The sequence below is a fragment of the Cyanistes caeruleus genome, chromosome 2, assembly GCF_971803275.1.
Source record: "Cyanistes caeruleus chromosome 2, bCyaCae1.hap1.1, whole genome shotgun sequence".
Classification (NCBI taxonomy): domain Eukaryota; kingdom Metazoa; phylum Chordata; class Aves; order Passeriformes; family Paridae; genus Cyanistes; species Cyanistes caeruleus.
Genome location: NC_141702.1, coordinates 32706887 through 32720107, shown reverse-complemented (window position 1 = coordinate 32720107; position 13221 = coordinate 32706887). Strand labels below are relative to the sequence as shown.

The following is a 13221-nucleotide window of genomic DNA, read 5'->3' as shown; positions in this document are numbered from 1 at the left end:
GAGACAACCTTCCAACTAGCACAGCAGAGCCAAAAAACCGCAGGGAAAAAATATCCACCCAGACCCAATGTTGTGCTTTTAGCTGGAGTTGTGTAGTTTTATGAAACAGGCTCTGTGGCAACAGAAACAGCAGAGGACTTGTCTCTGTAACCCAAGAATCTCCTCAAGGCTGATTATTTAATGCAGACCATGAAATCTGTTGTATTGAAATGCCATCCCCTCCACAGGTTTCAGTAGATGTAAGCGGGTTTGATGGATACTCACACTTTGCTCAGAGCAAGAATGTTCCAAAGGACATGAAATGGCCACTTAGGGCTTAAGTATCATAGTCCATCTGGAGCAGCACTGATGCTACAGCAATTTACCTTAATGACTCAAGAGCATATTTCACAGCAATGCTGTATAGCTCTTCAACCTAAAAGCCCTTTCATGGCTTAAACTCAAATTTACGCCACTCACAGAATACATCTAAAAGAAAAAAAGACATATCCTTCAAAATCAGGAATAAAAACAGAGGACTCGAAGCTATGAAAACCCAAAGATTAAAATGTGCTGAAGGAATATTATACCAAGAGTGCCAGTGATTATAGAAGTCTCAGAGTAGGAAGATATTTCCTTGGGGGTCAGCAGTGAAAGCCATTAAATAGACATCACCAGGTGCAGAGTGGTAGGGCAGCAGCAGGATGGCCAGACTGCAGCACCAGTCAGAGGCAGTGCTTGTGGGACCACAGCCATCTCAGCAAGCAGCTTTCCTGTCTTTTGGAGATGGCACAGGGCTGTGCCACTGCTCCAGGCAGGTGATATCACCAAAGGACTCTGCAAGGGCTATTCCCAGCAGAAAGACATTAGGCAATAGTTGAAAGAGAACAATATGGGTGTGTGGGCAAAGAAAACTGAAGCAGAAAAGCTGGAGCCCCATCCAGATATAGCTTTAATTAGAAAATCCACAATTAAATGACAAAGGTTATGTATCTGAACCCATTTGTGTGCTGCTCATTTTACGCTCAAGAGTGATTCAGCTTTCTTAATTCTCACACCTGATAGGCTGACCTCTTCACATCCACATTCTTCTTGCATCCCTCTGTTAAGCAGATAAAACTGTGAAATTCAGAGAATCTAAGGAAAAAAGAAGGGAAGGGCTGTTAGCCTTAACATCAGGCTCCATGAGGTGGATTTTTCAAAGGAAGGATGGGCTGGTGCTTATGCGCTGCAGACAGCAGCAGCACCCACACCATGTCCAGCACTGTGTGTGCTTTGCCCTGTGAAAGAGAAGTTGACACACAAATTGGCAGGAAAGAAGGAAAACTGGCTGAGGCAATCTTGGAAATGCATGCAGAAAACATGAAATCTGAGAGTTACCCTTTTCCTGTTGGGCAGCTGTGAACTGGAAGTATTTAATGAAGAGCAGTAAAGGGGCATCAGCAGCTGGAGAAGCAGAATGGGACAAACCTGAGCTGTTACCTTCAGCAAACCTCACCCACTACAGCTCCATATTATTTGCCTGGCCTTGCCCTGAGCTCCTGACCACCTTCTGCAGGTTTGTCTCCATGCCAGCATTGATCTGCTCCTCACTCCTTCAGTCACACATTGGTGAAACAAATCCCTCATGCCTAGGTGCAGTGGTGGTCTGGTCCTCTGGGAGTCAGAAAAGCAGCCATGGCTTTTGTTTGGCATCTGGGGCTAGAAGTCCTCTACACCCTGACTCTGCTATTTACCTGGGTAGACCCCAAACCTGCAGGTATTCTGGACACATTGCAATTCCCACGCAGCTACCGGGGTTCAAAGCCAACTAACATCTTACAGAATCAGGCTCACCCATCCCAGGTGAAAAGTTCTGCAGCGCTTCCACCTGCAGATGCTGCCCAAACCAAAGCACCAGGCTGCCACCAAAGCAAGCCACAGCAAGAATAAACTCTTATTTTTTCATTTCATATTTTCATTTCAGCACATACAGCACAGTGCAAATTTCTTTTTGTGAATTACAGTTCTTTATTAGATGAACACAGTTTAATACATAACACATACACAACCTAGGATGCAACATGCTCCCTCCCCTACTGAGTTACAGAACACTGATGCCATGAAGGGGAACACCAGCTCTGCGTTTGTGACCCCACAGGGATGTTACAGATGGCTGGGAGTGGAAGCTTTGCACACAGGGAGGTCTACACAGGACAGAACGACATACAGGAGGAAGAGGTAAAGATAAGGGAATAAGCTGGATCTGCCCTGGCTGAAGGACTGCTCTCAAAAAGATGTTGTTTTCCCTCCCAAATTCCTTAGGGAGCCGGAGGGTGAAGCATAGGCCATGATGCAGCTGGAGTCCTGTGGAAAGCAGTGGTGTGTGGTGTCACATGCGGCGCTGCCAGTGAAGGGCCCCTGTGAGAACCTCTGCTCAGGGTGCCAGAGCAAGCTGAGGGCCATTCTGCACTGGGCCTTCCACTTGGGCTCCCCGTGAAGGGTGAACATATAGGGCTCCATCCTCCTCCCACTGCTCATGCCAAGGGTAGTGAAATCAGCGAATAAGTTACTGAAAACCAATGAGATTTGGCATTTCCCTGGTGATCACCTCACTCTTGCACTCCTGTGAAGGGCCACAAGGCATTTCAGGGTCCTGCTTCTGAACCATGGTAATGCCTGAATAGGACACCTCAAATAAATGGCCTGAGGGTGAAAAAGGACAGGGAGGGACAAGCAAGAAATCCACTGAGAGCTTGGCAGCTACTCTTCATTTCAGTGATAGCACTTGGGCTGCTCAACATTGAAATCAGACACTATTTTAAAGAAAGTGTAAACATGAATTTATGGGCTTTACTCCAGGTTCACTTCTCTTGGCAGATTTGATGCTAGACAGTCAACAAAAAGGAAAAGAAAATTAAAAAACAAAGTCACCTAGGAAAAATCAAGAGTTCAGAAGACTCATCAAAAACTGTTTCAGTCTTACAAAGAATGTGCCTTTTGACTCAGGCCTCAAAATAAATGAACTGTATTATTAAAAAAATAGCAATATAGAAACTACGTCTTTCTCAGTTCAAAGTTTAAGCACACCTAAGAAGACCCCACAGAAACAGTCCTCTTTCTGGCAAGGCACTATCCAGTAGTGTGTGGCACAAACAAAAACACCTCTATCAAAGCCACTGATACAGTGAATGTGCGCGTGCACGTCAGCCCACACAGCAACTTTAGCTAGGTACAAAGATTAAGTTTCACTCACACTGCTCTCCATTTCAAAAAGTGGGGTAGTTATAAGTATTAGCTAGAAACTGGGATCATTTGGTTCTTAAGCATAGCTTTATACGCCAAAATTTTAAACAGAATTAAGAATTTCCTATCTCTTTCAATAAATGTCTCTAGTTTCCCCAGACCTTTTCAGTTACCTGATAGCTATATCATTACTACAAAACTGATTAAAAAAATTCCAGATCATCTTGTGTAACAAACTAGAAGTCTACTTGCTTTGATTACAAAAATAAGGCTGTTGTACAACAGTCAGAATTCACATCCAAACATATATATTTCTTTTTTTTTTTCTTTTTTTTTTTTTTTAAACTAGCTACTTATAATTCAAAAGCACACATTCTAAGGGACTTACACTGCCAATCCATGCAAGCAAGCAGGATATCTTTGGAGCTAGTGTTGTCCTCCATACAACTGTCTATGCCCACACACATGCTCTGAAATAAGCCAGGTTTACTTAACAGCTGAAACAAGACTAACTCTCCACTAAACGAGAGCCTTCTATTCTACAATTATCAAAATTCAAAAGGAGCTTTGTGAAACTAATTTCACCTCTGGAGAAATCAGAGTGTTTTTTCCTTTCACATCAGTAAGCCTGGGGTTTCACACCCAGGATTACTCATGTGTCTATGCTTACACACTTAGGTAAATTTATCAAACCTGGGACTTCAGGCAGTTCTCAAAGTTTACAACATATCAAGTACATGATAAATCCAGGATGGCTTCTCTGTAATCAACTGCAAAATTACATAAATTTATATATCTATTAATTTACAAAGTTAAATATTTAACTTCTTTTTAGGAATAGTTATATTGAATGTGGTGAAGTTAACAATGTACAGCTCCACCTCATGTCATATTCCCTTCCTATAGCAAGGTTCAAGTCTCATGAAAATACGGGATTGGTTACAAGAATGTCACAGTACCTTGACACAGACAACATAATTCTTAAAAATGCATGTACATACATCAATGCCCGTTCAAGATTCCTCTAAAGAAGGTGCTCTGGAAAAGATTTTGACCAGTGAATACAACCACGGACTTCAAATCTGTGTGTGCTCTTGTTCCATCTAGATCTTTAGCTCAACTGAGCAGCCAGGTTTGTTCAGTCTGGTAAGAAGAAGGCTAAGAAGTGACCCAATGTTAGCCTACAACTATTTTGAGGGCCATTAAAAAAGGAATGGTGCCAATCTCTTCTTGCAACTGCCAAAAAAAAAAAACTCTGCAAAGGCAGCAGCCTCAAATTAAAGCCTAGGAGCCAAAGCTGGACTTGAAGAGATAAAGTTTTCACTAGGAAAGCACTGCAGCAATGTCACTGGTTACTTAGAGAGTTATGAGATCTTCAGCTCTGGATATTCTTAATGCTCTGCTATACAAACCCATATCTGATCCAAGCTAGTGTGGTTCTTCAGCCTGATTTTGACAGTGCCGGACCAGAAGACCTTCAGCTATCCCTTCCAGCTGACATGTCTGGTATGCTACAATTAGTGATGTCAACAGAATATGTGATCTGTTTCACAGTGGGGTTTTGTTGTGATAGTATTGCTTTCTGACACTTTTTACGAGTCTGGCTTCCTTCAAACCACACAGTCTGAGTGATTGCAAAGCAGCTTTTCTACACAGTGGCTGTCTTTCATTTGCTCAAACACAAGGATGTCCACTCTGATGGCACTACCTTGCCAGTATGAAATCACTTGAATAAAAGCTACATTACAGCATAGCTGTTATTTATGTATCTGGATTTGATTCAAAATGCGTGATGCAATTTTACTTCTATCTAGAATGCATTTTGTAATGGTCACTGGCAAGTCATGGGCCCAAGTTCTGCTATGTGCATCAATGCAGTCCCTCTGGAATAATCTCCACTTCCTTTACTTGGCTCCTGTTCCTCAGCTGAACAACCTCACTGGCCTCATTTGGCAAAGCACACACACAGCTTTCTCACTGCCTTTGAGGCACCTCCACATGACCACATCTGGGGATATAACCAGGACAGCAGCTAGGCAAGTTAAGCATGATCTTGGACCATGGTGGAGTGTTTAACCATGGGACTGAAACCTTGCTCTCAAAGTATCCCCCTGACCCTCATGTGGTTTGTGGTGGAGCTGTGTGTTACTGAAGGTAAACTGAAGTTTTGGCAAAATTTCATTTTAAGACAGTCCAACTATAGAGCTCCAACCTTGGGTGTTAAGACTTTCTCAGTTAAGACATAACTTCATATTATCATTAGCTATGAGGCTCTCTTTAGCTCTTCTGAACTCCCCAGTATTGCCACCAAGTGCTTTACTGAACATTTTACCTGCATTTGGAAACACGTCAAAATATTTCACTTTGGCACCTCCTTCATGCTAGCAATTTGTTTTAAACAGTCAGTTGCAATGTGCATCATTAGACAAATTGACTCTTCATTAACAAGATTAGCAGCCCATGCCTCTTAAAACAACCATGATCTGGAATAAACATCACAATAAATAAATGTAGAGCAAAAATATGGCAGTTATTGGCTTAGACTGAGATCTCAAGATTGATGCTTTTTACCTTCTGGATCATAGCCAGCATAAGCATCCTAATAACCACCAGCACTTCAACTATCATCATGAGCTAATTTGACCTACAGTAGTGGGAAGAATTAAAAAAGGTAAAGAATATGACAAGCCCTACACTTCCAATCCTTATTCTCAAAAATACATGCCTGCTAGAATATCAGGGCCACTTGCAAAATCCAAAGACAAAAGTGAAACATCAACAGTGAGCATTTTTACAATGGAAGATGAGTAGCCCAGCCTTAATCCTATCTCATATGTGTGTTATTAGCTCCACATTATCAGAGAGCACCATCTCATGGCAAGCAGACTACTACTAATGACATGTTTGCTCTATCACAGTGATCCAGTGGGGAAGCTGTTATGTGCTGAAGAATAAAGTCACTCATTCAGGAATGTGCTTGTTGATACTTCACATGAGCTTTCTATGGTTCTGACTCCTATTGAAAAGAGAAAAAATAAAGAGTGTTATTAATTATTATTAACATAATATTAATGTTATTAATACATTCTCATCTCCCATACCTGTGACCTTTGCATATAAGGTGACCCTAACCCCAGACCACTTAGGAGCTGAGGATGCATCTCTCTGAAGTACCACCAGACTGAAGCAGTAAGTTTATTGAGACACCCCTCCAGGCCTCCAACACAATATTTCTTAGGAACAGAGCTGCACAGAAGCTGCTATTTCAGATTGTGCCAGAACACTATCTTTTTCCTAGGACAAGTTATCCAATCTACAAGGTGAGGCAGGCTGCCAAAATAACCTGCTTCTGTGGTTCTCTGCTGAGGTTCCTTCCTACTCCTGTCCCTCAAGGGGTCCAGAAATAAATGAATTCCTGACAGAAGAAGAACTCTATAGATACCCAAGAGCTACCACCCAGGCCTGAAACAGTACTAGTACCAAATATAGATATACAGTCTCCAAGGAAAGAAAAATCCTCCCCTCTGTGTCTGATCTACTGCCAAATGGTGCACCACAGACTGTGTTTGAACAAGTGTCCAGACTTCCATATGGCATATACTTCCTTCAACAGAAAGATGCTACCTGGCTTTATGTTTTGACCTGTAGATATGTGTTTGCTAAAACTGAATTCAGAAAAGTTAAATTAAGTTCTGAGTGCTCCAACATTTCAGCATTAAAAAAAATTGTTAATGCCTAATGAATAAATGCTGAGCCATTATGCCAGGCTTCAGAAAGTCCAGTGATTAAGATCCCAGTTCTGTCTCCTCTTATAATTAAGCCAGTTGCAATCTTTAAACTTAATTTACCTGCTGTCCCAAATTACTCCCATGCATGTGCTTGTTTTCATTTAAAATGCTTTACTTTTCCTTACAGCTATCTCAATTACTTCATTAGCATTAAGGTGATATGGACAAGGTATGGATCACAGCAGGGATGCATCCAAACACAGAGTTCCATCCCACACAGGGATCAAAGAAAATTCAATCTCAACATCTCAATAATTCCATAAAAAGTCTGCAATACTCCACTAACCTTTGATGCCAAAGTAGGTTTCAGTCCAAGAAAGGAAAATACAGTGTTGCTCTCCTTTGATTCAAAAAAACCATCATAATCCTAGAGAATTAAAAGAGGAAAAGATGAGTCAACGTTTATATTCCTATTTTCCTGATTGATATTACCACACCTTGTATTAGACTAAAAAGTGACATGTAATAATGCTCATAAAAATATTGACACTTACCCCTATTCTCCTACCCAAACCTAAAACCTAAACAGAAACGATATCACAAACTACAACCTACAGTGGTGAAGAAAAACACATAAATTCTCTAACTTCAACATCTCCCACTACTCTGACAGGAAAGTATAAGCATGTACTTGCATCAAAAGAAAATCTGGTGTGGGTATATTTTAAAGGTATTTAAGTGCAGAATTTCTCCTAAAACCTTTATGGTGTGCTAGGATGAAGATGCTTTACCAGCATTTCAATGATACACTGCTATATCAGTGTGAACTGGGATACTTTGCAGTTGCATAATTATTGAGACAGTCTCAGCCCTCCCAAAAACACAACCATAGCTGCACAAGGACAGCTCCTCAGCCTAACCCCCTATACTAAAAGCACCTGTGAAAGATACCAAGAAGCCAGCAGGAGCATATAATGGTCCTCAGGCCTCAGATTTATTAGCTGACAGAAGTAGAAAGAGTAAACCCTCTTAAGATGACTTTTTGTTGTTTTCTTCTTAAAACGTGGCATATGCTAACTTAGGAATTAACAAAAATTTACAAGTAATTGCCAGAAAGCAAATCCAAGTAAAACAGGCAAATCAACTAAGCCATGGTGTAAACCGAAAGATTACTGAAAGGATTCCCAACAGTGCCATGGATTAAAAAGGGACAATATAATCATTGAATACCTAGAGGAGTAATAAGTAATACTGAAGCTCTGCAGAAGGATGTCGGATTAAGCCCTTGACCTCTAAGAAGGAGACTTCAAAAGCTGCATGGACACTAGTAAACCTTAAAAAGGTCTGTTCTGACTCTCCTAAAGCAGATGAAAACCCACGAGGGATAAGACTATATAAGCAACACACAGGAAGACAGCGTGTGATCTACCTGAGAAATAACCTTACTTTGCTCCACGGTGCTCATCAAGTGAGTCACACTGTCTCTGGGGCTGAAGATAGGGCAGCAGTGGATGAGTACAACCCACAGCGACCCTTTCTTTAACATCAGGGCTGACCCAAACTGACTGAAGATGCCCATTACAACCCTGCAAACTACCAGCAGACAACCTGTGGGCATGCAGCCATTGTGGCAGACAATGGGTCTCCACCAGGAATACTGTCCCTCCTAAGCACCACAGGCAGTCTTCACTAACCCCCAGACACTTCTTTGTCTCAACAGTGTGTCCAAAGAAGGTTCTATGTTTGTTTGGGTGACTCATCATCTCTCAGCACCATTTCCAAGTTCTGGGGTTCTCCTGAAGTCTCTCAATCCCAGTACTTCAGCTAGCTCTAGAAGTATCACTGTTCTAAGACCATGGTTTTTACACTATTTGTTAATAAACTGGTAAGAAAAGAAAGCAGAAAAGCGACTGAAAATAATGTCATGAGAAAAAGGGCCACACTCCTGGCTCAGACAATGACTGACACTCAGTTAATCCACCAAAATCTGTTTTTGAACATCTGTTTAACCTAACCTCCGTAAAGTAATTTAATACTTAATGATAAAAAGCTTTCTTCAAGTACTAGCTATCATTTCACTTTCAGAATTATCAAGTCCTGACTTGGTATGTTTTTTCCACATTTTTACTGATTACCAAACCTGGATTCACTTACTGAAAAAATTGTGAAGGTTAAGTGGCGAGCCAAACTGAGTCAGTCTGTATTTGAAAGCGCACAAAACCCAGTGGGGATTGATTCACTTTAAAAGGACCTGAATATTTAAGAACCACAAGAGATTATCCACCAGAAGCAATCTCCCTGATGTTTTGAAATATCTGCATTGCAAAATGTGTTTAAATGCTACTGAAACTTACTTTCATGGGTGGTGGGGGAGAAAAAGCATAATGCTTTTAGATAAAGTAGAAGTAAATTTTAAATAGGAGAATTTTCCTAGTGATGTCTGCAATTACAACATATGATCTCAAAATATTCAAATGCAAAACAAAAAATGTTACAAAAAAGCGCAACAGTCCTATAAATATTTTAAGAAATCACTTTGGCACGGTAATTTCTTAAGAGATTATTGTGAAGTATGATCTCAATGATGCAATGGCTGTGTCATGAGTGGTAGGAGTTCAAAGTGGGCATCCCTGGCTTTTCCTGTAACACAGGCAAGATAAAAGATGCTCCAAAAACACCCTGCCTTTGATCTTACCATTAGAAGGGGAGGAAATCTGTGCAGATTTGGGCCACATGTAAAGACACCAAATCCATGAGTGAGGACATAAAAATTCTTATCACAATAAAAAACATCACACTGCTACCAGCAGTAGATGCAGAGGCTGAAGAGGGAAAAGAGCACAAGCTCAGTGAAAATGAGAATTTCATATCCAGGCAGGAGCCCAGCTCACTGGTGACCCAATGGGTTCCATTTGGAAAAGTTCTGTGGGACATTCTGCCTCCCACGGAGGTTCATTCACTGGTTTTGGCAAGGCAGTGGTTCCCTCTTTCTTGCACCACACTTCACCATCAGCAAGCAGCAAGTTACTACAACCTTCTTGTCACTGTCCCAAGCAGCTCTGCCCCAGGAGCACTGTGGCTTTGCTGGGATCAGTGGAGCAGTGCTGTCCTGCTCCTGCACAAGGAAGTTGCTCCCACTGTCAATGGAAGGCACTCTGAGAGCAGCTGCTAACCTAAAAATATACAAGTATGGCAAACTGCTACCCACTGCCCCACTTCAAAGGCAACTATGTGTACAAATATAATTTTAACTGTAGCATTTTAAATCGTGAAACTCGGTGCTTTCCAGAGCTGCTAGTCACACTTCTTTTAATGTATGGAATTCTGGCAACATCGGTGGTTGATTAAAACTGATTAAAAACTGAGTACTAAAACTAGTAGGACATGGAGACAGTGGATATGAATCTTTAGCAATGCAGAGATGCTCAATCCCTCTGGAGAAATCGAAAAGCCAAAAAAACAGATGATAAATCCTATGACTGAGGGTATGAAATGTTAAAAAAAAAGGACAAATGCCAGTTAGGAGGAAAAAGTACATCTCAGAATGGTTTAAAGGGACAAAGAAGGGATAGGAGGATAAAGAAGGTGAGTAAAAAACTATTTCAAGGGAGAATGGGCTTTTTAACAAGTTAACAACTAGCTGACTGCTTTAGGCATGGTTCCTCACCCTTAAAGTTGGTGGCAGGTCCATCACCCACCACGTAACTGGATCGGGATACAGCCTCTCTCTTTTAACACCACAACACTTGCAGCATTCAATATGCTCAATGAGCTGCTGTGGAGTGGATTAGCTGACCTAATAAGCTCTTGCTTTGTTGAAAATAAGCTGAAGCCACTGCAGGTGAACTACTTGCCTGTGGCTTACCTATAAACAAGCAAAATCTTGTCGGCCTGGTATGGCCTAAAGCTCTGCTTTGCTTTCCCAGCTCCTGCTGAGTGACTAAAATGGGATAGAGAGACAAGCTCTGGCTGCAAAGGTCTTCAGGACCAAAGTTACCCCAGAGGGTAATGGCAGGAAGGCTAGGAAGGCTGTGAAGCTCACTGTGGTGCCAGGATGCTTGGTAGTAGATGTGGTAGTGAGCACATGAAATGCACTTCCAGAGCATAATGGAGATGTTAAAAGTTTCCACCACAAGGCTTCATGAAATAAAAATGTAGTAAGAATTACTAAATATGCTAAAGTGGCATTTATTTCAGAAAAATAACTAGAGACAAGGAAAATACTCAACCACTTTATATCTTGACTTGTTTGCAGTCTTTCCTAGGCTTATGGTCACTGTTGGGACAAAACTAGGCTTGATGGACCTTCAGTCTCACAAATATAAGGCCATTTATGCCAATCTTAAGGTGTATCCTACACTAGGTTTTAAAATTAACATGGAATCAGAGAATGACTTGGGCTGGAAGGGACCTCAAAGATCATCTAGTTCCAACCCCCCATAATCAGCAAAGCCATGTGGTGTTGTCTATTAAGTATGATGGTAAAGGAAAAAAAAGAAAAGAAAACAAAAAACAACCCAAGCCTCCAAGCCTCACACTCCCACAGCTTTGTTTTTAAAATTTGTATCTTTGCAGTTTATCTTGGAAATAAAAGGTGCTATGGCTGCTTTCCACCTCTTTAAAACCAGATTATCAAAGACAGGAGAACTTTGTTAATGTCTACATTGTACAGTAATCCCAAAGACCATCGACTGCCCAAATGTTAAAGAAAACTAACATCAGTTTACTCTTTGAGACACTGGACAAGCATTCAGGAAATCTGACACAAATGCCTTAGGTTCTTCTGGCCTTCATGTGGGTTTTATGCCATTTTACTCCAGTAGGAAAACCACTGGTCCTTGGGAATTCTCTCCTCTTTAGAAATCCCACTCCCAGGGTAGGTTCTTCTCTCAACAGCAACAGCCAAGTTCACACAGCTCAAGGAGGCCACAGGATTAGATGCATTCCAGCTGTGATGATTGCTAGACCCTAAGTGTGATGTATTCCTGGTGCTGGGAAACCAGATCACTGCAGTGGTGTGATTACAGACACTGCCATAATTAATTTGGCTCAGGATTTTGTTAAGCAGGTATACTCAGGATTGTTTAAATAAACACTGTCACTGCTAGGAGAAACTATTTACTGCACACCAAAGTTAAAATTGGCAGATCAGCATAAATAATTATTTGGGCTTCAAGGAATATAACAGAAGCGTGAAGGCATTGGATCAAAGTAAAACACTGACACAGAGTAGATTTACAATTAGCAATTTTACCTTCACTGCTACACCAAGATTAGGAGAACATTACATCTAATGAACTTTCAAAGACAGCAACTGTGAATAAAGTTCTTTCCAGAAAGTTTCTTTAAATAAGCACATTGGTTTTGTTACTGTTTGCTTTAGCTGGCAATGAGAGTGAGCTTGTTAAACATCTCAGACAAATCTTTATTGCTTACCACACCAAGAAGCAAAAAACCAAGAACCTCACCCAAATGCAGCTTGCATAGCTTTTCCTATCGATTTTTAAAGTGCAGTGATTACTGGACAACACTTACAGATTACTCCATTGGCATGCTGTTCAAATGTATTTCTCTTTGTCAATATTTGTAATATAAGATTATGATCTCTCTATTCCTATGAAAGGGCCAACATAATTGCTCCTTCAAGTAGTAGTGAGGAACTCATAATTTCAACATATTCAATCAGCACTTTGCTACTGGCTGAGTTAATACTGCATGCCATTGAGAACAAGCTGTTAACATCCTCCCTGAAAAGGGCAGTTCAGTTCTCCAGAACAGATGACATTCATTTACTGATCTGATTAGGATTACAATGGAAAAGTCTTGCACAGCACAGCTACCCTCATGGAATCTGTGTGCATGCGTGAGTCTCTTCTAATATTAAATAAATACACAAATAAAAGGCGATCATGTCTCCACAAGATCAACACAGGACAAGCTAAACATGACAGTTTTCATTACCCAACCTTCTGATAAGATCTCTACACAGGGTTTTTAAAGAGCTTATAGAATTGATTCTACAAAGCAACTTGTTACTCCTCTACTAAAGGCCAGATGTTTATTTCGGTAATCTGTTTAGTTGTAGCCTTCCAGAAACAAAGGCTTTAATAAAAGGGAGCAGATGTCAGCCCCAGCTCTATTGTTTGGACAGTACAGGACAAACTCAGGCTGATGTGATGTTTGCCATTCATGCAGCAATGGTGCCAGGGTACACAGACATCAGCAATCTAAGAACTGATATCCCTCACCTCCAAGGCAGGGAGTGCAGCAGGACTTCCCTTAGACAAGC

The 13221-nt window shown here is 41.1% G+C and overlaps 1 protein-coding gene across 2 annotated transcripts in view; it reads right to left on the bottom strand.

Moving 5' to 3' along the window:
* Window positions 1-1965: 1965 nt before the first annotated feature.
* Window positions 1966-13221, bottom strand: part of SH3BGRL2 (SH3 domain binding glutamate rich protein like 2) — a 38359-nt gene continuing 27103 nt past the window's right edge. For both annotated transcript variants that reach the window (XM_086876369.1, XM_086876368.1), the window contains exons 3-4: window positions 7279-7359; window positions 1966-6220 (exon numbers count right to left, since the gene is read on the bottom strand). In XM_086876369.1, the coding sequence (XP_086732495.1) occupies window positions 6206-6220; window positions 7279-7359 (96 nt within the window). In that variant the 3' untranslated portion in view covers window positions 1966-6205. The remainder of the gene's footprint in view (window positions 6221-7278; window positions 7360-13221) is intronic.